Source organism: Rhopilema esculentum, chromosome 1 (assembly GCF_057945365.1).
Source record: "Rhopilema esculentum isolate cy_ngs chromosome 1, ASM5794536v1, whole genome shotgun sequence".
Lineage (NCBI taxonomy): Eukaryota > Metazoa > Cnidaria > Scyphozoa > Rhizostomeae > Rhizostomatidae > Rhopilema > Rhopilema esculentum.
Window position 1 is genome coordinate 2,955,230 of NC_142815.1, and position 26,161 is coordinate 2,981,390.

General features: G+C 35.7%; 1 protein-coding gene across 3 annotated transcripts in view; it reads right to left on the reverse strand.

Moving 5' to 3' along the window:
- The window catches only part of LOC135690294 (tyrosine-protein phosphatase non-receptor type 13), a 48,786-nt gene that overhangs the window by 21,715 nt on the left and 910 nt on the right, over positions 1–26,161 (reverse strand). For 2 of the 3 annotated variants that reach the window (XM_065207808.2, XM_065207807.2), the window contains exons 2-23: positions 19,380–19,432; positions 17,484–17,552; positions 16,721–16,811; positions 16,383–16,462; positions 15,150–15,226; positions 13,596–13,782; positions 12,350–12,454; positions 11,476–11,526; positions 10,703–10,768; positions 9,998–10,066; positions 8,352–8,431; positions 7,559–7,647; positions 6,549–6,718; positions 5,762–5,821; positions 5,107–5,188; positions 4,459–4,514; positions 3,787–3,963; positions 3,331–3,387; positions 2,728–2,809; positions 2,471–2,526; positions 1,192–1,314; positions 322–378 (exon numbers count right to left, since the gene is read on the reverse strand). In XM_065207808.2, coding sequence (XP_065063880.2) covers positions 322–378; positions 1,192–1,314; positions 2,471–2,526; positions 2,728–2,809; positions 3,331–3,387; positions 3,787–3,963; positions 4,459–4,514; positions 5,107–5,188; positions 5,762–5,821; positions 6,549–6,718; positions 7,559–7,647; positions 8,352–8,431; positions 9,998–10,066; positions 10,703–10,768; positions 11,476–11,526; positions 12,350–12,454; positions 13,596–13,782; positions 15,150–15,226; positions 16,383–16,462; positions 16,721–16,811; positions 17,484–17,552; positions 19,380–19,394 — 1,899 coding nt within the window. In that variant the 5' untranslated portion in view covers positions 19,395–19,432. Of the gene's footprint in view, positions 1–321; positions 379–1,191; positions 1,315–2,470; positions 2,527–2,727; positions 2,810–3,330; positions 3,388–3,786; positions 3,964–4,458; positions 4,515–5,106; positions 5,189–5,761; positions 5,822–6,548; positions 6,719–7,558; positions 7,648–8,351; positions 8,432–9,688; positions 9,934–9,997; positions 10,067–10,702; positions 10,769–11,475; positions 11,527–12,349; positions 12,455–13,595; positions 13,783–15,149; positions 15,227–16,382; positions 16,463–16,720; positions 16,812–17,483; positions 17,553–19,379; positions 19,433–26,161 lie in introns of those variants that run through there. The other variant, XM_065207809.2, reaches the window with a different exon arrangement.

A 26,161-nucleotide genomic window follows, 5' to 3' on the forward strand; every position in this document is an offset into this window, starting at 1 on the left:
ACGCACAGCAGAGAGTCAATAACACAAATGCAAGTATACTGAGTGTAAAAGGGTGTGGTCGTGGGTGTGGCATCTCGAAGTTGCCTACAGCACAGCCCCCCTTACTAACTTTTTAGGTCGGCACCCCTGGGTACAAACACTAGTATCCTATATCACAACTGTGTACAATTCTAAACATAAATGCCTTATAAACATGCCCCCAGTTATTAATTTTTCAATTTTTCTTAATCTCCAAGGTGTCTCCTCCTATTTATTTTTTTTGGCCATTGACCTCTAGAGTGTTTTCCCAGGTGCAACAAATGGGTTTATATAGCTTTTTACCGTTATACTGAAGCCCAGGCTTTCATTCTTCTTCACCAACGAAACTGAGAAGTAACTCTGAAAGATAAGAAGAAAATTATACTACATAAGGATTCCTACATAAGGTACAGTTATACTACATGAGGTACAGTTCAAAGGTCACAAGGTCAAAGTACAAAGAAGACACAATGCTAAGATCACAGTGCACTCGGGAGATTGTGGCTTGCGATTGTGACATTGAAATTGAAGATTATAAACAATGCTTCCTGCATAAACAAGTAGCAATTCCGAGAAACAAGAATGAAGCTACAGTACATTGGTTACCATGGCAAGGTCACAAGTCCAACAAAAATTTCACATATTGGCAAAATTACAGCATAAAAACCAAAGTGCAAAGATCACCATACAAAGGTGAAAAATAAGGTTCCACGGTATACATACTAATGAAAGAAATTTGCCCTAAAGTGGCAAGATATCCCTTGTTAGAAAAAAGAATCCCCTATAGGGCTTGCCAGTGGCCCTACGGTAGGGTACATAGATTAGCCTCGGAAAAGACAAGAATTCTCTTAAAACCCCAATGAATTATAGTAAAATTAGCCTTGGCAAATACAAGAATTCTGTCGAAGCCCCCAATGAATTCTAGGAAAATTAGCCTGGGTAAAGACAAGATAAAAATGTCTAGCCTCTATCTCAAATTGAATGGACACGCCCCATAGGGGTCACGTGATAAAAACAGCTTGCTCTGCTAAAAAATTTTGGTAAAAATTTCACTCGAACTCCTGTGACTATCGCTAGGAAGGGGGTCGCATCTTGTTATATTTTCATCAAAACCTATAAGTTTCATCAATAGGGATTGAGCTCTGCCTTACAGACCAGCAAAACATAATCTACCTGGTTGGAAGCAAGAACCCTTTCTGGATCAATATAGTGCATGACGTCATTCATGGGAATCTTCTTGTACCTTTCCAAGACCAAAGTAACCACGTTAGAGGATGTTCGCAGCATGTCTTGTACCTAAATAAACATTATAAATTGGCTTGTACCGGCTATAAAGATCATGTACAGTTCTGTTTTTAAAGCATCGTGTACAATGAAACACACCAGTTAACAAAACATTAGTCAATATGCCTTGTCTATAAATAAAACATACTTATTGCTATTTACTTATGATAATACTTAGCTTAGCGTGAAACTTGGAGTAGCAACTAAAACTGTCCTATTCTATACACCAGTTAATATGGCTTTGAAAAAAGCAAACATTTAGAAAACTAAAGCTTTTCGTCTGACACTCTTCAGTGTTGAAAACGTCAGAACATAGACCGAAAACTCTCCGCTACCAAATATATATACCCAGTTGTGGATCGAAATAGGCCAATCAGAAACACGAGCACATGACTGTTGAGGTTGACCAATCAGTGCCGCTTACCTATTGAGAATGTTACCAATGGAGTCCTAAGGTGAAAACGAACTCCTTTTGTCTACACAGTAACGGTTTTTTCGTGCTTATGTAGATAGATTCCAAAACTGCTAGGTGTAACGACGATCGGGCTTTGCCAATAATCCGAAACATGTCGCCATTATAGTTTTTTGCACCATCTGGTTTTTCCAGTTAACATTAATCTTTATCAGTCAAAAATAAGCATAGAAAACGCCTGGTTATCTAATTTAGCAGCGAAATCCAAAGTGATATTATGCTCATGTGGAGTTGTTTGGCTTTTAATTTTTCTTAAGTGTAGCAGAATTCTAGATTAGCTTGTTTAAGTACACTCGTAGAATGCCAGTGACCTAACTGTGAAAGCTACAAATTCCTGTAGACTGGTAAAAACCACAAAAGCAGCTAGTCTTTCTGTAGAGCCATATAAAAAAGGTTCCATATCAAAGGATACCATGGAGAGGATACGCAAGTTACAGCACTGTAGTAGTCCTACCAGCATCCTTTTTGACCTCTATCTTTAGGAACTAGTTCCGATGATAAGTTCAATGTCTGATAACATATCAAGGGGCAAGTTTTAACAAGATTAAATTTATGTTATCGCTTAAAATTAGTTCAAAATATGATAGCAATATCTAGTAAACATGATAGTAAATCGGTTTATTTCAAATGACTGGTGCTAAACTGTAATGGAAAGAATGCAATGCAAAAGTTTAATGGATAGGGTTAAAGCCATACTTGTTTTCGTGTGAATGTCTCCACGTTGGTATTTCCAATTTCTACCAGTCGATCACCTGTATGATAATAGTGTTAAGCTATTACAATGTTCTAGATAACCGTCTTTGGATAAAAATCATCCTTCATGTCGATAGATCAACACAAATCTATCAAAAATGATTTCAAAGGACATATACAAGAGCTAAGTTGAATATTTTCAAGAAGGTTTTACTCAGCGGTGAAGAAGAGGTTAAGCGATAAAAGGTCATCTTATTTACCAATGGCTATCCGTCCATTTGCCTCTGCGGAGCCCCCCGGCAAGAATGATTTTATGTAGATGCCGCCAAGCTCTGGGCCTCCCTGAAATAAAATTACAAAATTACTTAATTACAAAAATAACCTAATTACCTAATTAATTACCTAATTACATAAACAAGCAAATTACAGAAAAAAAGCATATTACAAAATTACTGCAACAGAATCGCAAAAACACATTAGCTACAAAAACGAAAAGAATTACAAAACTACAAAACAAAACAACAATATTACAAAAACAAACAAAATTATGAAAACAACCAAATCACACACATTACAGATAGGGAAGGAAACAAGGCACTGGATAGAGAAAGAAAAAAAACAGATTTAGAAAGAAATGATTGAATAACGAAAACATTTATTGAAAAGAAGGATGAAAAAATAGTAAAAAAGACAAATGAAAAAGAAAAAAAGGCAAAGAAAGAAAGGCAAGGGAATGTTTACTAACCTGGACTGGAAATAAGCTCAAAGTTTGATACCAAAACGCCTTGTAAAATACTGCAGAAATGTACAATAGAGTATTTATAGAATTTTGAAATGTAAAATACAAAATGAGAGAAACAAACCGTAAATCCAATGCCAAAATTGCCATCCTTCTTGGGCAGCTCAACTCGAACAAGTTCCTATAAAAGAGTATTAGTAGTGCATAAAGACGGATAACCACGGATAATGACATATCACAAACCAGATGGTGAAAGACAAATGAAGACGAGAATTAAGGCTAAAGTTAAAGGTCGAGGTCGAAGGTCAAACGCCAGAGTTCATCGGTTTTCTTTAGGCCGACAATATCTACTTTTATCAGAATAATGGTTACCATACAATTTTTGTGAGACTGATACATAAATTTTGAGGGAATTGCCGGACAGTTTTATACAATATGATTCGTGCTCTTTTACTTTCAACTGATTGTTGAGGGTTGGACCAAAAAGAAAGAAAGCAACTAAGGTTGGACACGAGCTAAGAGTAGCGTAATTGACGGAGAAAATATGAATTGACTTGTGGCTCATATCTGGTAGACCTACCGACTCTCTCTCAGCCCCAAGTGGAGGCACATTGTTATTTCCAAGTGTTGCTATTGACGACGCTGAAAGTGTCAGGGGGGTTAGGATCGATGGATCAGCTTCAAGCAGCATTGTCTGTCCAAAAGTTTCAAAGGTGAATTTTGATCGATCGGTTGCATTTCTTAACGTGTTAATGGCCTACAAAAAAGAAGATGTAGAAAAATTTTGAAAAATACATCAGCAAAAGATATATATGATATAAAATAAAGTAGAATTTAGGTGAAAATTGGACAAGTATTCAAGCTAAAAAATAAAGAAAATGTCCGAACAGGCTTTGTCAATATTTCAAAAACCATCTAGCCACAAACTGCAAATGGCGAATGGAGAATTCAAAAATAACGATTCGAACAGTTTCTTCCAGTTTCTTTATATTCTTAGGTCACTTCTTAGAGTATACTTTATACACAATATTTGATCAGAAATCAGAAAAGAAGCATTTAAACTATAAAATAAGTTAGGAAATTATTATTTTGAACTGGGCTTTCTGTATCCATTACATTGGTTGAGAACGTTGAAATCATGAGTGGAATTCTAAGAAATAACATTACTTCTCAGAATTGAAAACACTTCCGCATGATAGAAACATTTACTTCCTGATTTATAAAATACAAAGTGTTAGAGATAAAGACAAACCTCTCGTCTTGTGACGTTTTCAAAATTTACTTTGTTCACCTGGACAATACGATCACCTTTGTGGATAATCAAAAGCAAATGCTAAGTATCAAATAAAAGTTTACAAAAACAATCTAGGTTGACATGCAGAGGCAGAGGCAGATAAAAGTCCACATATATTAACAGTGAATTGGAAGCATTGTTATGGAGAAATTAGGGTCAAGTATGCACAACAATGAAAAAACCTCCTAATTTTGCGTTTCCTTCTTTGCCTTTTAATTTGTTTTTCTTTATTTGTCTTTATTACTAGTTTATCTAACCAATAATTCAGTTCTTTATTCAGTCAGCTCTGGTGAAATCTTTTTTCTTCTTTTAATTTTTCCCAATATCTTGTTTCCCTCCATTTTCCAATTTGTTGCTGTAATTTTGTTGTTTTTGTAATTTGGTTTTTTATGTTATTTGTTTTTTATAATTTTTTGTAACCTCGATGAGACTGTTTTAAGTCCCTACTGACAACAGCTTCTGATTCTCACTGCCTGTGTTCCGGGCTTCTTCAGAGCTGCATCTTATATCGAACAGGCTCTGACATGGTTTCGGTCAACTTCGGCTCTTTAAGCCTATATAAACAGTACTTTATAAAATTTAGAGCAAAATATGTTTTAGACTCACCAGCACTTATCTGTCCACTGGAGGCTGCCGGTCCACCTATAGTCAATTCTTTGACAAATATACCACCAAGCTCGATGCCTCCCTGGAGGAGCAAACCGCAAGATCAGTTGAAAGAAATTGCCTAGCTATAGGCTAATTAGTAATTAGCGGCAGTTCTGGTGTCATGTCTTAGGACGCGATTCAGGAAGGTAAACGATAGGGGTACAAAAAATCTATCAACAGTAGTGTTTAGTTTCTAGGGTCAAATAGGAGAATAGCTCTGCAACTCAAGACGTTTAAATCTTACTGTGGGACCCGAAAAATCTCCCTGTTCTTAACTGCGATAACTTGAAGACAAGAAAAGCGCATGAACATGTCATTTCGAACCTCTACCCGTTCAACGTTGCTGTGAATACATTGTTTATAGTAGCAAGATGTCTTCTGAACAAGGGATGCAAAATCTCAGAAAAAAAGACTGGATCGAGTGACGTCATACACTAACGCATTTGAGAAGTATTACAGGCAATGGCAAGATGGTTGAACAATAACTTGATATAAATATATGTCAAAAATGCCATAAAATAAAGTTAATTCTATAAAACATATAATAATAATGAAAATATAGCCACGAAAACAGTGATATCTATAGAATATTTCAATAATTCAGTGTAATTACCACGATACTGAAGCCAAAACTGTTGTCAACTTTCACAAGATCAACTGTGTATTGCTTGGCCTAAAAGTAAACAAGATGAGAGTTAGACAAAGTACATCAACTGGGGTTTTTATCAAGAAGCAAACATCATACAAGTCAAGATTTCTCTAACAGCTTAAAAAATCTATTATTCTCGAATACAACCAATAACTTGCTTTAAATTTAATAATATTGACATCGCTTTACATAAGCACGGACGTCCTAAAATTTGAAGCTGGGAATCTCCGAGTTTCAACTTAGAACCATACTGTTCCAAAAACCAAAGAGCTTATAGCTCTGTCTAAACGGTATAGCATAGAGTCTTATAAAACAGGCCAGCTAGCAATTAAAATTATTTGTAACAATTTCCGTAATAATATTGAAATTTCAAAAATTATTGTGGTGTTTGAAACTTTAAGGAGGTTTTACAAACTTTATCCGTGGTGTTGAATTCGATTTCTCAGGAGGGCTCAAATTCTCCTTTCCGTTACAAGGCCTTATTTTAAAGCAAACTTTGTGAAGTTTTATCATATTCTATTAGCTTAACATCTAGCCTAAACTTTCTGTTGCCTGATGATCGCATTAAGCGTGAAACACGGAGTAGCTGCTTAGAACGGTCTTGTTTTATACACCAAATAGCGTAGCCTAAATTTATGCAGTTTTAATAAATCATCGGATGTCGGAAATGTAGCTCTCTCAAAAACTAAAGCCACAACGTTCTTTTTAAGAAGTACAATACACATTTTAAACTCCCCTTGGATTACCATACCTGGGGCTTCGGCTTTTGTTTTGACAATTCTTTCGATTGGTCCTTCATCGAAGAAGCTCTTTTTCTCTCCGGTTCCCTTTCTGAGAACGTCCGGCGTCCATCCGCAACATCCGGCATTCCATCCGGATCAATACGAACGGTCGGTATCGTAGATGATATTCGGGGTGGTTCTAGGTGATACAAAGAGAGAATTATCTAAAATAACAGTCTTTAAGGGCCCAAGCGCACTTGTGTCGAAGTTAAATGGGATAATCTGAAAATCAAAGATAGCTCTTTCCAATTGGACAATCAAGCGAGGGCATCTCCATTGTCATGAGTTTATCTTGCTTCAAGGCGGGACAAAGGAACCTTTGAGGGATCAGGCAAAAATTTACAAATCCAGCCATTGGTGGACACCTGGGGGGCGAGGAGAGGCAGACCCCCCAATATTTTGGAGGGCAATGAATTTTTGTTCTAAAACAATTGGGAAATGTGACGCCATCTTATCAAAACAATGGGCTTCCCCACCCTCCAATGTTTGACCAAGTGTCCGCCCCTGAATCCAGCAATAACAAATCTTGCTGGGTGCACTAGAAAACTTACAAGGCCACTCAACACTAATTGTTAGATGACAATTGAGATTAAGTTTGTCACAATGTAGTCATGTTTAGGTGCTAGTTTTTTGGGGTCCGTAAATTGCTCATTCAGAAATTCAGTAGCTGTTAGAACATAAAATGAGCCATGCAATACTAAGTGCATGATATTACATTATACTATAAAATATTGTATTTAATTATATTATATTATATTGAATTACATCATAACATATTATGTCATATTATACTACATTGTATCATGATTAAAATTAAGTTTTAAGAAGCAGAATAAAAAGTTATAAAACAAACAAGGAAAAGAAGAAGGAAATTAAGTAGAAAAGAAAGAGATCAAGAAGGTGTGCAGAATGCGGGAGAAAGCCCTAGCCTGTCTTTTAAAAGAATATTTTCATAAGGATAAAAGTTGGAGATGCATACCAAAATAATCTTGGAATTTGGCCATTTTGTCTGCCATGTGCATTTGAAAATTGTAAAAAGATGAACATGTCTTTAAAAGATATCTTGATCTAGAAGAAATTATGAATTATGTTAATTAAAAGAAATTAAAGTCTAGTGATAAATATCTAATTTTATGGGTTGATACCTTGCAGATTGAACAAGGAAGATAAATTACCTATCTTTGGTTGAGTATAATTGAGAATGAAAATAAAATACTGCAAAAATTAAATGTAAAAAGCATTGCATTTGTGACAAAACCATTTGTTCTAAAAGAGATACTTAGAGAAGTCAAAATATTCTTTGAAAATGGATTCTTAAAAAAACTTAAACATTGAAAAATTGAGTAAGTGTGAACCTCCAATGCAGAACCATCCTTTTCTATACACCTAACGTGTGTACAGCTGTGCACATGAAATATCTGATGCCAACACTAATTTCCACAACATTGCATCATAAATACTTCTTGTTTCTCACTTTTAATGATAGTGAATTACAGTGGCAGCACCAAGGAGTCGTATGGGAGGGGTAATCCCCCCCCCCCCACTTTTCTGAAAACATGGTCTACCTATTTTTTCTAAAAAATATTTAAGAAGTGCTTAGTAGTGGTAGATAAAATTTCCTAAGGGCAGTTAACCTGGCACAAAGCACTGAAACCAGGCAAAAGAGGCATGGTTTCTCTGACCATGCCCCTTACCCTCTTACTCAGTAATAGCTGACGCCACCACTGGTGAATAATGAGCCACATATGAATGAATTCAGAATCAATTTCTACCTTTTGTAATTGGCCGTGTAAAGCACAATATGTCCTTGAACAGGATTGGGGCAATCTGCATGGATGAGAAATTTTCTCCTCTAGAAAGGAAGAGATTTAGGTTACAATAAGAATAATTGGCTCTGTTAGTTCTCTCGAGATAAAACTACCAATAACTGGAGAAGAAAACCAAGAGATCCATCAAAACCACTAGGGCGAATCTATTTTTGGGATATTGAAACTACAGTATATTTTTGGCTATAAAATAGACTACATTAAAAAGAATGAGAGCTATACATACTGAAGTAAACAAAATTGCTGAGAAAACAAAATCTATGAATTAGAAAAGTAGAGAAATATAAAACTGGCTTTAAAAAGATATAATGAAAAACAAAGAAATAAACAATGGATTAAAAAGATAATTGAAGACATAAGAATTGGGTATTTGTTTACCTACATCAAAAAAGGGGAATTTAGGGCAGATGACCCCATTTGGCAACAATTGGGGAGAACTTTGATGATAAATATCATAGTTCTTTTTGAAAACAAGATTCCTTTTCATGAATATCATGGAACTCCATTTTATCACTAACTGAGAGAGTCTGAGATATGTCTTCCAGTCTCACTATAAAAATTTTACCATAATTTTACAAACTTTGTGTCTTACAATTATCATTCATTTTCTGCGCCTATATGATTTACTATCATATGTTTGAAGGTAATTTATACTTAATGGAAAAAGATTGTGAAAAATACATAAATAAAAATATAAGTGCCAGACTGGGACCACTAAAACTAGGATATGCAAGGTCTTAAAAAGCAAATTTTCCAATGAAAATGAGACAATTTATTTAACTTACTGGCAGACACGAATACAGAACAATTCTCCTGAGTAACCAGGAATGTTGGAACTTGGAAGAGTTGTAGAGCAGGGGGCAAAGCACCAAGAATTAGGACAAAACAAAAGAAAAAGTGCAGAATTTCGTGAGGGAAAGGGGCAACTGCCCCCTTGTGCCATGGCATCCCTGTGACAAACTGAAGATATTCCAAACCAATACTTGAAAACTGGGGGAGGGGGTCTCAAACTCAATTACACCCTTGATCAGATATCCCTAGTTGATTATATACAAAGGATTCCTCCAAAACTCATTGAGCTTGCAACAAACCCTGGCAACCAATCAACCCCAACCCAAGCATGTGAGGCCCTTACCAGCAGGTATCCCTTACCCATGTCCCGGGAACCAGTACATTTATGTTCTCTTACTTTGGTCCAATCTGCCATTCGTTAAAAAAGGCCTAAAATTTAGACCCAGCATCACTGAGCACACAAGACCGCGATCGCAAGGTAAATCACAAACCTATAGGGTAGCGGCACTCCAAATCTTCTCATTTTCTTTCTATCCGACACCAAGTTTCAGTTTTACATACATTTTAACACAAATTTCGAAAATATTAGATGCAACTATTTGATCCCTCATGTTGCTGAATGTTTCAAATTTTACGCCGAAACTAGATGGGGCCTGGTACCGAGTGACGACATAAAGCAGAATTACTTCCTCCAAATTCCAAGCACTTTCAGTTAGCTTTGTACATTAATGCTTTCAGATATTGTAGAAGTGGTAGAGGTACTGAAAAACAAATAAAATGGAAACTAGCAAAACAAATACCTTGAACGACATTTTCTTGATCTTGGTCCAGGGGTGTTTACAGAACGGATTCCGAACAGTGCCAGTATCCTGAAATTTATGCCAATTATAAGACAATTCATACCTTTAAACATTTACTCTTTTTATTTTGAAGGTATGATTTCATACTACTGTATGCCATAGCTTAATTTGCCAGTGTAGAAAAAGAATATGAGGAAATATGCTAAGGGAAAATTTGAGTGAATTACACGACCAGCGCCGGACTTGAACCCACGACCATCGACACTGGACTAAGTCGTATTTGCCATTAAATCTGCATAAATTAAAATTCAGCGTATAATTGAGAAAAGGCCATCTTGCTTGATTGTCTCAAGCTTTTAAAGGCAATCGACAAATATTGAAACGGCTTAAGTCATATGTCAATCAAGATTAACCAATCAGGAGGCCTGGGGTGGTATAACGGTCACTGATAGGCCAATCGTTGATTGACAGATAGCCAAAGCTATTTTAGTATCTCTCTCTATTTCTTTTAGGCCTTTCGTATCTATCTCTATTGATGTTTTGTAATTGAATCATCATTTGAATTGAATAGGATTGAATAAAACTTAAATGCATTGAGTTGAATTGAAATTAATCGATCAACATTGGATGCAATCATACAATATCCAATACATCAGAATACTTGATAATAAAGAAATGTTATTTTTCTCGTTCTTCGAAACTTACCTCGTAAATAATCAATCCACGAACACAAACTCCGAGAGTATACGGCACTTTTCGGTTATATTCTTTCTGAAAATTCAAAGAAGTTTACATTAAACTAAACACAGTACGTCTATAATTTTCAAGCACTTTGCATATAAATTTGGAAAAAATGCATCTTCTTAATCCAGCATTTATGCAAAGATGCTCAAATCCTTAACATTTTTTGAATTTGAAGGGGTACATGAAGAAAGGGGCATTTTGTCTTTCAAGAATAAACACTTTTGTCTAGAAATTGCGTAAACAAATTGCGTAGCGGGTCTTGTCTAGAACCGTGGCCTGTTTCCAACATTTAGATGGCACGTGCCCACGTTTCCAATATTCCTGGAGGTAGCTGAAAATCTCAAGAATATTTTCGGAAACGGCTTAATCCCCATGCCTCACTGCGTTTCCTACTTTTATTTATACCATTGCCTATTGCAAAGATCTCATTTGAAAAAGGTTGAAAGCACTTCAACACAAGCATAAATTATAGGTTGAAGTGCATTGACTTTTGCTCTGGTGAAGCCCCGTATGCCGGGGCGAAATGTTAGCCTTCATCAATTTACGTGTGTTTATTGTTGTTCATTTTCATCGCATTGCGGTGTTTCTTATTTGCTAAATTCCTATAAAATATTTTAAGTTCACGACTTGGTAGTGCGAATTCGTTTTGATAAGCACTAGACTAAAAGTAACGCAATTCAATTTCTTTTGGGTTTAAAACAGGCCTAATGGCGTTAGAGTCTATGTATGCATACCTTGAAGACTCGATAGAACAGAATGCCATATTCACTAAGCTTCTGAGCTTCCTAAACAAAGAAAGACACCAAATGAATCAAAATTATCATGAACTTTATTTAACAGTCATTGTCAGTAGCACATACCCGCAATAGCCAAATATAAAAGGTAAAAGCACAGATCATTGAGAAATACACAAAACAAAACAAGCTGAAAAAATTAGGCCACAAAACAACTTTAAGCAAAAGAATGAACAACGACAGACATGGCATGCAGATAATTAAATAAATGACAGCTTTCTTTACTGGTCCTCAATTTACTCTTATTATTTATGGAATTCCTTTTATAATACAGAACGTAAAAAGGCAGATAACGATGATTTTTTGTGGAAATAAAGTTTTATATTGTGACAGTAACCAAATTATGGCACGCTGATAAAATATTAATTAGTAAAAATGTTGAAGCATGTTTTGAACAATTTGAGCCATCGCTACCTATTGTCACTTCTGGGTTCTTAACGGTGCAAAAAGGTCAAGTGGCATGATTACATTTGTAACGTCAATGTGGCGTATGTACCACGCTCAATGGAGCTGGTATTGATACCATAAGATGCACCGTCCACATGCACCCTCTGCAATGCAAGTTGCATTTCGCTACATCTTTCAGTTACGGAGATTTTCAAGGAAGAACGGTTTCTCAAACTGTGAAATTCCATATCGTCATCACGGTGGAAAAGAACTAGATAGCTCTGCCTACTTCCAAGTTTTATTAATGTAAAAAGGAGAAAAAGAAGCCACTGCTATCTTTATTTAGCATGATGTTAAGTGGCATATTTGCCTTGTCTCTCACTCAAAATTACCTATTACTTTGAAGCGATAGCTACCCCGCATTTACCTTTAAAAATTCTATAGATGCTTGGGCCTCCGTGAGGCCTCGATGAGACTGATGCATTGCTGGCAAGGCGCTTTTGATGTATGGTACAGTCAATTTTGCAATCGTCTAGGGTTTAAAAAACATTTTTATAACACAATGTACAAAGTCATATTACGATTGACATATTCGAAGATTGGTCCACTGTTGTCTAATCAAGCATTCTACAAGCAATAACTCTAAATGATTTTGCACAAAAGGTCAACCAAAGGACCAAGAGAGGAGTCTTTTAGTGCAGCGAGGAAGTAACCTACCTAAAGAGCCTTCCTGTATACAAAAATCTGTGTAAAAAGCATTTGAAATTTCAGTTTGTAAAGCAACGTATTTTCATAAAGAAGGATTGCTAAAGTTTATCTCATCAAATCAAGCACAAAAAGGAGCAAATATTGAGTCTTGTAGAGAACCGGAATTTGAAATTGCTTTTACAACTTTGAACACAAGGCCTCAAACACAGAGTCCAGAAAACGACTCAACCTCCTACCAGACAAAATTTTGCTCTATTTGTCTTTCTCAAAATTTCCCTTGTATCCTTTAAATAAAAGTTTCTTAGAAATGAAATTTAAGTAAAATCATCTATATCTTGTTCATCACCCTTTTTAAGGAAAAGAAAATGGCATGCAAACAGCCAGTTCTTTTCATTAAAATTGTTGGCAAAACCAATCAAAACTTGCTGTTTTTATTTTGGAAAACAAACAAGAAAAGCATTTTACAAAAATACTAAGACAACAAAGGATCAAAACTTGAGTCTTGTATTACACCTCAATATCTAAAGTTGCTGTCAATGTCAATCAAAATTTTCTGCTTCTGATGTTTTGCTTTAGAACGCCAATCAGCAAAGCATTTTACTAGCAATTTTGCGTTTTACTTAACTGAGCCATCATCGCAACCAAAACTATTCTAGACTAGACAACACGAAATACCTTGGCTGGCTGATACCCAATCTACTCTACAATCCCGGACAAAAATGTTGAGACAAAATGCAATTTCTGCAATTTTCTACTTTATTTCGCCCCTATAAATTCGAATCCCTCCTTTCCCCCAAAGCAATGTTGGATTTGTAGTTCTACCATTTCTTTTTCAAAATCATGCATTCAACATTGAATTGGGGGAGGGGGGGAAGTTATTTTTGAAAGGAAAGTGAAAATATAAGCTTTTCTTGAAAGGTCTCAACCATTTTGTCCGGGATTGTAGATTAAACAACATAAAATACCTTGGCTGGTAGATAATGTTGTGGCACAAAGTAATCTGTTCCAAATGACGACTTGTCATAATCCCCCAATTCAGCTTGGAGTGCATACGAGGCTAAAACCATCGCAGTATCGTCGTGGATTCGAATGTTATTTTCCAAAACATCTTTGCGCAGCTGCAAATAATATTGATGTCTTGTAGCTTGTTCCCTGAAGAAGTTCGAAAATTGTCATTATTAAAACTGAATAAGCAATCAAGAATTCCATGTTTTCTAAATATATCTTATACTGGGTACACATTACCAGTGACAGAAATTCAGCTTTTGATTCAAAGGGGGTCTTAGGCCTACTATTTTCTGACAAGATAACATCTTGAGTGGGCTTTCGGCACGTTAAGCGCTTGTCAGTTGTTGCCTGATGAAACCGGAATTTTTTACGAAAATGCTGATTGAGGGGCCTGAGCCCCCCCCCCCCCCCATGCCTCCATAATTTCCACCACTACACATTACCATAATTGATATTCCCTTACAATGAACTGTACCACCTTAGAGTGTCTCTCGCCACCTTAGCTGGGAACGTAAAACTTCAGCATACATCTTGTTTCCTTAGGAGGCATCTTACCCCCTGAACATGCATTCTAGCACTTTTAATTACATCGTACCACCTTAACATGTAACTTTCACCTTAACATTGATTGTATCTCCTTAGCATGAATCCCACTTTACCTAGGATCTTATCACCGGTCTCCACTTGACCGAAATCGTGAGACAGGTCTTATTAGTTGTTTACTTGTGTTTACGATAAATACAGGTTGTAAGAGTCATTCATGCCATAAACAATTAGAAAGTAAAGGTTGGAGTTAGGGTTAGGGTTAGGGTTAGGGTTAGGGTTGGGTTAGGGTTAGGGTTAGGGTTAGGGTTAGGGTTAGGGTTAGGGTTAGGCTTAGGGTTAGGGTTGGGAATGGGTTAGGATTTGTACTAGACTTGTGTGTAATAATAACTTTTTTAAGACTATCATTCAGTTTCAAAAATCTAGAAAATCTGATAACAAACGCAGGTTCTTTTTCCCTTAATCTTTCCGAAATGTTTGTCTTCCACAATAAATTAACTAATGTGGAGTTATTCATAAACACTGTTTAATTTAATTTGTAAGATCAAAATATTTACACTTTACTGTACAAACAAATTATCTTTTGACGGACAAACAATTATTAAGTGTAGACAAAATATTTTCAAAGTATTGAGATAAACGATAAAGCTCTCAAAATTGTTGATCACCTTTGCACTGATAAACTGATAATAAATGACAAAATAAAGAATAAATTACAATGTATGACAGAATGAACAAAATAATATTTTGAATCTATGGAATAATATGACATTTCAAATGACATTAAACAATGAAATTGCGCTACCTCGAAAAGAGTCTGAGGCCAAATTCTAGAGGCAAGTGAATGTTTGGCAATGCGTTGTTGTACCTTATGATTTCAACATGGTTACTATCTCTTGCACTTGATTAACACAGAGTATTATCAAGTTTTTACACATGTTATTTAAAGCAGAAATGGAAATACTCACTCAAGTAAACAAATGTTTTCAACGTAGTATTTGACTCTGAAGAACAAAGTGAACACGAGAGAACTGTTCCAAGAGCTCTATAAAGAAAATTTAGCTGCTTATAGTTAAGTAGAAATCGAAAATATTTAAAATATTCATAATTATGTGAAATAAGTCAAAGCTACCTCATGCAAAGACACACGAATCTCCAAAGTAGCTACCCCGAGTTTACCCTTTAATGCTCTCATGTTTGATTATTTCCATGCTTTCATTTCGCCAAGCAAACTTATGCTTACTCCTTTCTTGATGCCGAATAGACAGAGCTCTAGATGTGAGAGTAGCAACTCAAGACATTACTGATCTACAACTAAAATGTTTACAGCTCCGCCTAAACTGAATCGGGAACTATAAAACAGATCAATTAACAGTAACCTTCTTCAGTCGATATGCCTTGTACATGAATAGTCTAGAAAGAACTAGATAAAACGTCTGGTGACTACATTAAGCGTCAAACCCAGGGCTACAACTTAGAACCGTCCTGTTCTATACACCGCAACGTGTACAGTTTTCCCAACACGGCATCAAGCACTTCATCGTTAACTGTAATCTTCGTATTTGTATTTGTATTTGTTTCTGCCTATTATCCGAAGGTAGTTTTTAGTACACTGAGAAGCTATACTTTTCTATCTAGCATCCGAAGGTGGTTTTTAGGACACTGAGAAGCTTATGCTTTACGAGTCCTTCTCTTCTGGTCCTGAACCTGGTCCTTCCTCTCGATGTGACCACACCTCATGATTCCTATGCCTTCTCCAATCAACATGTCTTGTACATGAATTGTTTATTAATAAGCATATCAAATGCCTGGTTATCGCTTAAAGCGTGAAATTCAGTATTGCAACTTAGAACTGTGCTGTTTTGTACACCAAGAGTGTACAGTTCTGCTTGTGCGGTTTCCAGCACTTTGTAACAGACAGGTAAACAGTGATATTTTTATCAATAAAATATGACGAATAAACGGCTGGTAGCATATAGCCATAGGCAAATAGTAAAGATTGACCAATGTATTTTTCGGCAAGATGATTTGCAATAGTACCCAATGATTATGATTACGTCATGTGCTTGCTTAGATTATGAATACATCTGATTTCAGTATAAGTGAAAAGGAAGAGCATAATTATGCATAATTAGCATGCATGAACAATGTTAGATTCCAGTCCTTTTCTAATGTCATTCGGTGTAACAATTTCAACTTACGTCATCCTTCCATAAATGAGGTGCATATTTAGCAAGTTTTGATAATTTTTCTTCCAAATCCAGAAACTGATGTTCGCCATCTACAAAACAAGAAAGATTGTTATAACGTTAAGTTTTGGAATATTTTTAATGTTGGGCGTGGAGGCAACTCGATAACGTTATGTTTTTTGCTTCCATCTCAACAATGATTCTTTTTGTATTTGTTTTTATTGTGATAAAAAAAATTGTTAAAAGCATTGAGTCGCAATAAAATGACTTGATAACACAGAGACCGCGTAGTGATCACACAAAGACCAAATGACTCTCTTCAAAGTAATTTATCATATTTTAACTCATACCTTTGATGATCATCAACCCAAAATATTGAACTTCATTAACACCGATGTATCTTGTCACTTGATCGAAAACCTCTCGTGTGACCGCATTTGCCTGTTAAAAGGAAACATTAATCTTTTGTTAAAATATCAAATTTGGCGCGGTTCTGTTTGGCTCTGTTTAACTCTGTGTTACTCAGTGTTACTTTGTGTTATTCTGTATAATTCGGTGTTACTCGGTGTTACTCGGTGTTACTCGGTGTTACCCTGTATAACTCTATGAAGCTCTGTGTTACTCACTGTATCCAGGTGTTACCCGGTGTTACTCGGTGATACTCAGTATTGATTGTTGTTACTCGGTGTTACTCTGTGTTACTTGTTGTTTTTCGGTGTAATTCTGGGTAACTCGGTGTAACTATGTGTAACTCTGTTAGTAGTAAGGCTAGCTTAGTAATGCCATTAGTTTATCACTTGAAAGGAAGAAGGATCAATTCAAAATCCAGAAAAAAGCTAAAGCTGTACGTCCAATGAGTAAACCTCATTTAAAGCATAGAAAACGAAGTAAAGCGTTAGAATTTTTCTTTGCCATTTGGACGGTGTTTACATTTAACAAGAAAAAGAGCAGAAGTGTCTTGATTTTGGGGATAAGTCATGCTTTGTTTGAATACAAATAAAAATTGCCAACTTTTGAAACGTTTTAAACAGTTCCAAGGATGTTTCTCCCATGCGCTATGTTATCCATTGTGATTCACTATCAACAAATACCATGGCTACAGGAGACACTCACATGAACTTTGACGTGTAGCCTTTCACCATTAAGAAGAACTGTTGTAATTAATTTTTCTCCCTCTCCAAGCTGAAAGAAGAAAAGGTTAATTCGTATTTCTATTGCTTTAATCAGAATTATCATTCCCAGCAGATGAATCAACATAATTCAGTTCGCATAAACAAGATCAAAGGTCACTTGATAAAACAGAGGTCACTTGATAAATCAGAGGTCACTTGATAGATTAAAGGTCACTTAGATCAGGGGTTATACTCTATAGCCATTTTAGGTAACTAGATGTCATAAAAATATTGCCATTGATTTCAGTAAGTGGTGTAAGATTAGAAGAAGATGTGACGTCATGATAGAAACCAAGAAGGATAGAAATGGAGATCAGATTGTGCGCATTTAAAGCAATGTCAGCACTGGACTTTGTTGTGAGATGGCTTAAAGGCAATCTGTCACGACGTTGATTGATTATAAGAACAAAGGGATTTCTTATTGTTTCCTGCCCCCTTTAATTTATCGCATTGTAAAAAACATGGCGAAGCGCTGGAATCGTGTTTAGGCTATTGTTCCAGCTCTTGTTCTCGTTAACCAATCCACAACGAGACAGATTGGCTTTTTAATATCGGACTAGATCGTGTGAACTTGCTTAACAAGAAAAGAAGTGACGTCAGCAGACAGAATCAATGCTAAATATATACAAAGAAACAGAAATGGCAACGAAGTAGAAAATACTGTGGTGACGTCATCTGCACATTGAAGGTAAACCAGGAAAAGCAAAAATGAACTTTTAATATCTCTGTGTCAATGCTTTTATCTCGTGTCAAGAAATTTTTGATTATTGGAATCCATAAAGAGCCTTATCATCTATTTAATCCATCAAATTTTCTCTAGAATATCAATCAGAATTGGAAAATGGTGGTTTGCGGTAAATACGTTTTTACAGCTTTTATGTTTTGTCTTCCTGCACTTCGACAAAACTGGATTATTTTATGATGGATGTGGACAATAAATTTGAGACGGTGGTTATTCAATTTGCTGATGTCCAATTTGGAAAGTTCCTAACACAGGGTTTTCAAATCCACTCGACCTATAGTTACTTTCTCTAGCTCTGCCATATTTGCGCTGCTGGAAAGCACAGTAAACAAAGAAGCTACAATGCCTGCCAAAAGTTCTTGGAACACCCAGCAATTAACGCTGCATTTGATATCTTTCATTCCTTTCATGAAAAAAAATTGCTACTTCTGCCCCTTCCCCTGAAAACAATGTTGATAATTAAGAAAAATGTTTTAAAAGAAGCGCAAAAGAAAGTGCTTCCTAAAATCCTAACCCGTTTCATAGTAAACTAACATTGTTCCGTGGGGAGAGGGGGATGATTGGTTTTGACTTTGCAAACTGACATCAGTATTTCAAGACCTTTGGCAGGCACTGTACCTGAGGGTCACTACCCTAAAAGTTAATCAACTTTTTAACGATTTAGTCAAATCAAAATTTGTCGGAAGCAATGCACAAACGATGGGTCCTAGACCAAAATTTGATGTTTACATGACTTTAGCTCAACTCGAGCCTTGAATAATGGGTCTAATTTTATGCTATCTCTCTAAAAATATATTCATCATTTTTATTTCATTTTAACATATTATTATACTCAGATTAGAGTACCATTCTCTCCTCCCCAGAATTAATCTCGTTCAGGAAAATAAGAATGAATCCTCTATGAGTTAGCCTACTCTCTAGATTTTGACAATCAGGGTTTGGGACTCAAGCTTGAGTTAATATGACGTCACTCAGGCTTTATCCTCTCTCTGAATTCTTTAGAAAAATGAATGTTTGATTAGAAAAATATGATGCGCAGTGACAAAATTAGTTGGTCTTAGCAAGTCTTTTAGTATGAAAAAACATTTTTCTTACCACACTCGTAGACATAATTCTTTGCGATCAGTAGCAACTAATTCCAGAGAGATCTGAAAAATGAGAATATATATCAAAAGATCGAAAAATTGATTGGGATGCGCTGCTTTTATACGAACTTCAGTAGGGAGAGGGCCACGAAAAAACACGAGAGGGCATTTCGAGGTGGTAATCGACTTTCCAATGAAGTCAAGATTTGTACAAACATCGCTTAGTCGAATCTTTATATCATTGGACTGTCAGCTAACCACCTGGATTGTAACAAAACAGCTAACCATCTGTATATTCTTCGTCGAAGTTTTCCTACTAGCTTAGAATACTGTCAATTTGTATCAAATCAAGTCTTATCCTCGAAGAAGCTCTCAATTGTTATCGTATTACTTCGTTTCTTTTAAAGGATGCAAGCATTTCCACCAGGCACCGCGCAGCCATTAGGCTAGCAGGGGCTATGCCCCCCTCCCCACTGTTTTGCAATAATAGGCTTGAAATTTCTAGAAGCTTATTCTAACGAAACTTTGGAAAGTTTACAAGGATTCAAAGTAGTAGCAGTTTGACTTCTTTAGGAACCCGTTTTTGCTAATTTTCTTGGTAATTTTCTTGTTGTTTTATCTTGGTGTCTAATCAATTTTATAGTATTTGATATTTTCTCAAAACTGGACTGTTCATGAAAATAAGTGGAAAGAAGCAAGTATTCTCTAAAAGGGGCGTTTTCCGGCGTTCCAGGGCTTGGCCTAATAAATTCCCAGTCACGCTTTTTATAGCGCATCCACTTTTAGAATGGTGTGCGGTGCGTGACTCCCACTTTAAGTACTCGCCCCTTGCAGCAGTGAAAATTCCCAGCATTCTTGCTATGCTGCTTTATAACGTACGTAGGCACGTTGTAATGACCTGTGACCTGAGATTTTAAATTGTACAAATTAGCGTAGAATTATCACTGCTGAATGTAGTATAGATTTTGCACTCCACTTTCCAGAGTATAAACATCTAATAACTAGATGGAGACTTGGCTCCTAAGGCAAATCTACAGTCAAATCAGTGGTGGGGCCAGGGGAGGGCTAGGGGGGGCTACAGCCCCTCCGTCGGAAGCATCTAGCCCCTCATCGGAGGAAATTTTAGGTTATTGTCGGAGCAAATTTGACAAAATAACCTACGAAAACTGCTTATTTTAGTCATTTCAGCCCCGCCTGTCGGAAGCTCCAGCCCCTCTGGCGGAAGATTTCTGGCGCCACCTCTGAGTCAAATAGAATGAAGAATGGAGCCATGTCTCTTGTTTTGACCACCCAACAATATTACCCCCCCCCTCCCCTCCCCTCCAAAAGCTTAAGAGTGAAAGAGGAAAAGCAGCCTTCTTCTGTCTTCACAAATCAAGGGTTTATTCAACATATATAGACTACAAAATTACTGATGTTTGCACTGCCGTAATTTGCAAATGACGCTTTCTGTAAATTCAAACCTCAATCTGATCTATGCTTAATTGAGAAACTGTAATCTTGACGCGACCAGTTATGCAATGTGCCAGAACGCCAACAATAAAATACACAATTAAGAACAGTAGGATTGAGTTGAATGGATGGATATTAATTTTTTATTTCTAACAATCGCAGATGCTGGGATTCCATTTGCAAAAACTGTGTAATGCTTACAGTTCTTAATTTAGAAACAGACGACTTTAATCCACAGTTGATTAGAAATTTGAAATAACATGAAGGAATTATTGAAAAGAATTAAAAAACTTTTACATTGTTGTTTGTGAAATATTGAAGGAGACAACTCTGAAGTTTTAATGGTATATTTTTTATCAATGAGGACAATTATAACGATGTTGATGATAAAACTAATTGTTTAAAAGAATAAGGATTGATAATGATTTATTGTGACTTTTAATAAATTATGTTGGCTTATTATAATTTATGCTGTTTTTTATGATTCGTGATGATCTATGACAATTAATGATAATGTATTATGATTTATAATAATTTGCGATGATTCATGATAATTTTATGATTATTATTATAATTTATGATGATTTATAATAATTTGCGATGATTCGTGATGATTTTTGATAATTTTATGATGATTTATGATAATTTATGATTACTTATAAAAATTTACAACGATTCATGATAATTCATAATAATTTATTATGATTTATGATAATTACGTTATATTTTGAAATTATTGCCCAGAGATAGCTGTAGATTTTTACATGGTTTAATTTCATCCATGAGAATGATTATTGGGATGGTTGAATGATGTTGAATTTGATATAATGAATTTTTAAGAATGATTATGGATAATGATTTATGACAATTTATTTATGATGATCATGATGTTGATGATTCTGAAGATGATGCCCATTTTCCTATTTTTTAATTTTTAGCAGAATTATATTGTCCTGTAAGCTTTTGATTGTCTAACCTTTATTCAATTCAGAACTTTTATTTGACAACGGTACGTCTAAAAACTGACGCGAATTACTCTGATTCATAATTAGCGTTAGTTTTGAAGTTGCGTCAAGACGTTTTGGAAAATCTATGAAATTTCCTGGTTTAGTCTTTGACTATTCAAGACGTATAACATGCACAATACTGACAGTCTCTTGTCTGTATTTTGCAAACCCATCCGTTGTAATAACACAAATCATTACAACATGTGCGCAGAGCCCAGAAAAGGAGGCCTATAGAAGCAATTTTATCCAGAATTCAGCGAGTTTTTCTCAGCATGATTTCTGAACGTAAATATAATCACTGGATAAAGACTCTTCTTTGTACGCTGCAAAGCTGAATCAATATATCAAGTTTTATGTGGATGATTAATTTTCAGGTGAATATGCAAATTTATGATAATTATGCTCATCTGCTCTTCCTGTTTGTGTATAATTTACTTATTGTTATTCAGATTATAATCAGAAGCCTTTTTTCTTTGTGTTTAATGTTTACTCTCTTAAACAATATCTTTATTCATAATCCTGTTACCAGAAAGAAACGCAGGTTGTTTTATTAACCTAAAAGTTTGTCAACACAGAGAAGATTCTTTGCCACACCAAATTCATGTTTTGATTATATTGCGATTCATAAAGGAGGATTTGGAAATAAAACCATTAAGTCAAGAATCTTTAATCCTTTTCAATAACTGCAGTTTGCTGTCACTTTTCTCATCCTGGTGTAAATGCAAGCTATTTGCATTCTGTTTCAGGACCCGCCTACGATATACCAGAATTTATTGTAAAGTCACTTATCTTGTGAGATCAGTGTTCAAACTAAATCTTGCATTGACAATACCTGGAAAATACTTTCAGGCAAAATGTAAGAAGGTGTAAATAACTTAAGAATAAAGAGCAAAGTTGTTTATGCTGATTGTCAGAAAAATAACTTAAGAGAATTCAAGGGAAAGAGATGAATTTTCCCTTTTTATACAAACAAAACGAAAATTGAACCTTTCTTAGCAATTTCTGCTACATCAAACTCTACGCTGTTGTTTGTCATATTTGTTAAGTGTTCTGGCAGGCAGGTTTAGATTCATGACAGGTCCTTGGTTATGCAAAGCTAGACACAGCCTCTTTCGTTTGATGGTGGTAAATTACCATACATTATCGCTAAAATACAGCTTAGAAAGATGAGGAATAGAATAAATTATGGAATTGAAAACAGAGGAAAGTCGTACTTGCTTCACTATTCTAGATAGACTAGACTAGACTAGACTTTTCAACTTGGTGAGAGGTTATCGGTCACTGATCGGTAAAGAAACAAACGAACCAATCAAACGCATCTTTCTTCCTCTCACGTGATTTTCGATCCACACCTGAATGTAAAACTTCTGCTTTCTTTTGGCCATTATCCGACGTTCATACTCTGATGAAGATTTTTGAATAAAAAGTGCTTCAGTTTGCTATATTTCCGCTATTTTGTGCCATCTTCAAATTTCCTGGTGCCAAAAACGTAAATTCAACTTGGAAATTAATCTAAGTTGGAACTGCCCCCCTCCCCTCCCTCCTTCTCCATAGCACTCACTACTCGCTCCACACACAGTAGCGTAGTGTTTTTATACGTATCACCTATTGAAAGCAGTTAGGTCAGCTAATGCACAAAATACGGCCAGCTGCAATGATGGTGCTAGACAAATCAGGAACAAGAGAGTCCTTATCTTCAAATAGCCTTCAAAGATAAACCACGGTTTGAATAAAAGATTGGCTTAAGTTTGTTTGTAAACAAATCTCCATTTATCAATGCTAACATCAAAGCAGGGTTCAAAATTATTGCATATTGATTCTATGTGGATGATATGATAGGAAAGAATTTGTAAATAGACCTCAATATAATCAAAGCTACTGATGCTCAGCGAATACAGTGTAGATATTTGTATACTGTTGGTATGTACTGGTTTGATATCAGTTCTAATATCATTATTCTTGATATCAATGAATATTGTTATGTTGATATAAATGAAAACTTGATATAATCAAGACGTTTACCTAGCAGTATTTTCCTATTATCTCTATGTTCTCTTTGCATAGATTTTATTTCTATGTCTTTATTATCTTTGATACACTTGATGTTGGAGCTGCATGCCATGGAGCTCTGATATCATTATGTTTGATATCAATGGAATATTATAATGCTTTTGCAATATCTATATTATTTTCAATACACTTGATGTTGGAGCTGCATGCCATGAAGCTCTGATATCATTATATTTGATATCAATGGAATATTATAATGCTTTTGCAATATCTATATCATTTTCAATACACTTGATGTTGGAGCTACATGCCATGAAGCTCTGATATCATTATATCTGATACCAATGGAATATTATAATTTTTTTGCAATATCTATATTATTTTCAATACACTTGATGCTATGCTGAATGCCATAAAGTAAGTCATTGGCAGGCAATAAAAGATGCACTAGGTCTGTGACGTCATCTTTATACCTCTATCCAGGATATAGAAAAGATTGATTTTTAGACAGTTGTAACTCTTTTTAGCAAAAAGATAATTTTTCTTCTTAAGTATCTATTTGGATCTCACAATTAAAGAAGCAGCTTAATTTCATCAGCTTAATTTCGTTAGTGTCCACTAAAAAAGTTCTTGTGCTTGTTGGAAAAGGCAAATGACTTGGGGTAACATAAGCATAATGGTGTCTCAATCAAAGTGCCAATTAGAACGGATATTTCTTATTGTCCTAAAGCGTAGTTGGCTAGTCTCGTCCTGTGTTATTCAATGTTGCTTTCATTGGTCTTTGAGTTATTCAGTGGCGTAGCTTGACCTTCCAGAAAGGGGGGGGGGGGGGTCAACGAGAGTAAAACTAGCCAACAAAAGCAAAGAGGAGATAAATTTAGGTGCTTTTTCACCCACCGATTCTAACCAAAGCCTAACGAGTGGTAAGTTATGTCGACTAGTTTTTTCTCACTGTTTTCTACATGGATTTAAAACGAAATTTTCTACATGTGCTTGTTAGAGACAACATTTGTCTCAGGCCTACAGCACAATGTGGTAGGTGGAGAGGGCAGTCCCTTTCTGTGCTATCTTGGGTCTATATCATTTTTCATATGAAAATGAAGTGCCAACTAAGGAACTTTTTTTTTATTCATGGAAATTAATAACAATGCAATTTTACATTGACTATACTACCCTAATTACCCTATACTACACTACAGGGACGATACCATGAAGAGCGAAAGACAATGACTACCTCATGGCCGATACATAAAAACGCACAACATTAAACAAGAATAGAAAGAAAGATTACTAAACTAGGTCAACTAATTACGAATACAGATTAAACAGACAAAAAGTAGATGCTAATGTATAGGAGTGTGCAGCAATGGAATATTTAAAAGCGTTCTGAAGCATGAATGAATTTGAGAAAAGCTTCATTTGAAAGAGACAAAAAGCCACGAGGGAGCAATATTGCATTCACACTACTGAGAAGATCAGATCTAGGCCGGTTATACGAATGACAGAGCAGCAGAAAATGTTCCGTGTCCTCTACCCCATCATTTGCGGGACACAAAGGGTAGAATGTATCTCTAAAGTTATGTCTATGTCTATGATAATTTAGTTTGCTCAGTCCTATCCGTAACTGAGTAAGAATAGCTAGACCTTTTGGATCATGAATACCGTATACTAGTCTAGGAGTGGGTCGGATAAGTTTCGATAATTTTGTTTTAGAAATATTTAGTGAGGGTGATAACTTAATCTCTGGGACAAGTTTGTTCCATTCAGAGAGACATTCGGGATAAAAGCTGTTCTGGAATCTTGTCGTTCTTACCCTCATCTACCCAACTAGGGATCCAGCCCCAATTAGGGAACTTTCTATTCAAGAAGCTTTCTAGGCAGGGTGGCAAGGATCGCCAGTTCCTTTCCTTTCTACCTCTTGTTTTCTTATACATATAGTACACACAGTTCGTGTAAAAGGGGCCTTGAGGCGCTGGCTACAATTACAAATTTTGGAGGCTGGATCCTGTTTTTGATATCTTTTCTTCCTCACGCCCCATTAAGGGTAGATTTCTATTAATATATTTTGAAGAAAAAGGTAAAAAGTTGGCTGAAATGCTACTCAGTGAATGAGCAAATAATTAAGAATCTGTTTTCTAAATAGACTTTTTGCATAGAAATGAGAATTTTCTTCGGCCTAACTGCATCGATTAGGATAGACGCCCAACGCCGTTATTAGAGCAAAGTTTCATGTCTTAAACATGTTCTTGGCTTGGTAACAATTCAACCGTACTTGTAAGGTCATAGTTTCAAGAACTTGCAAAAGTTCAAAAGAGTAAACACT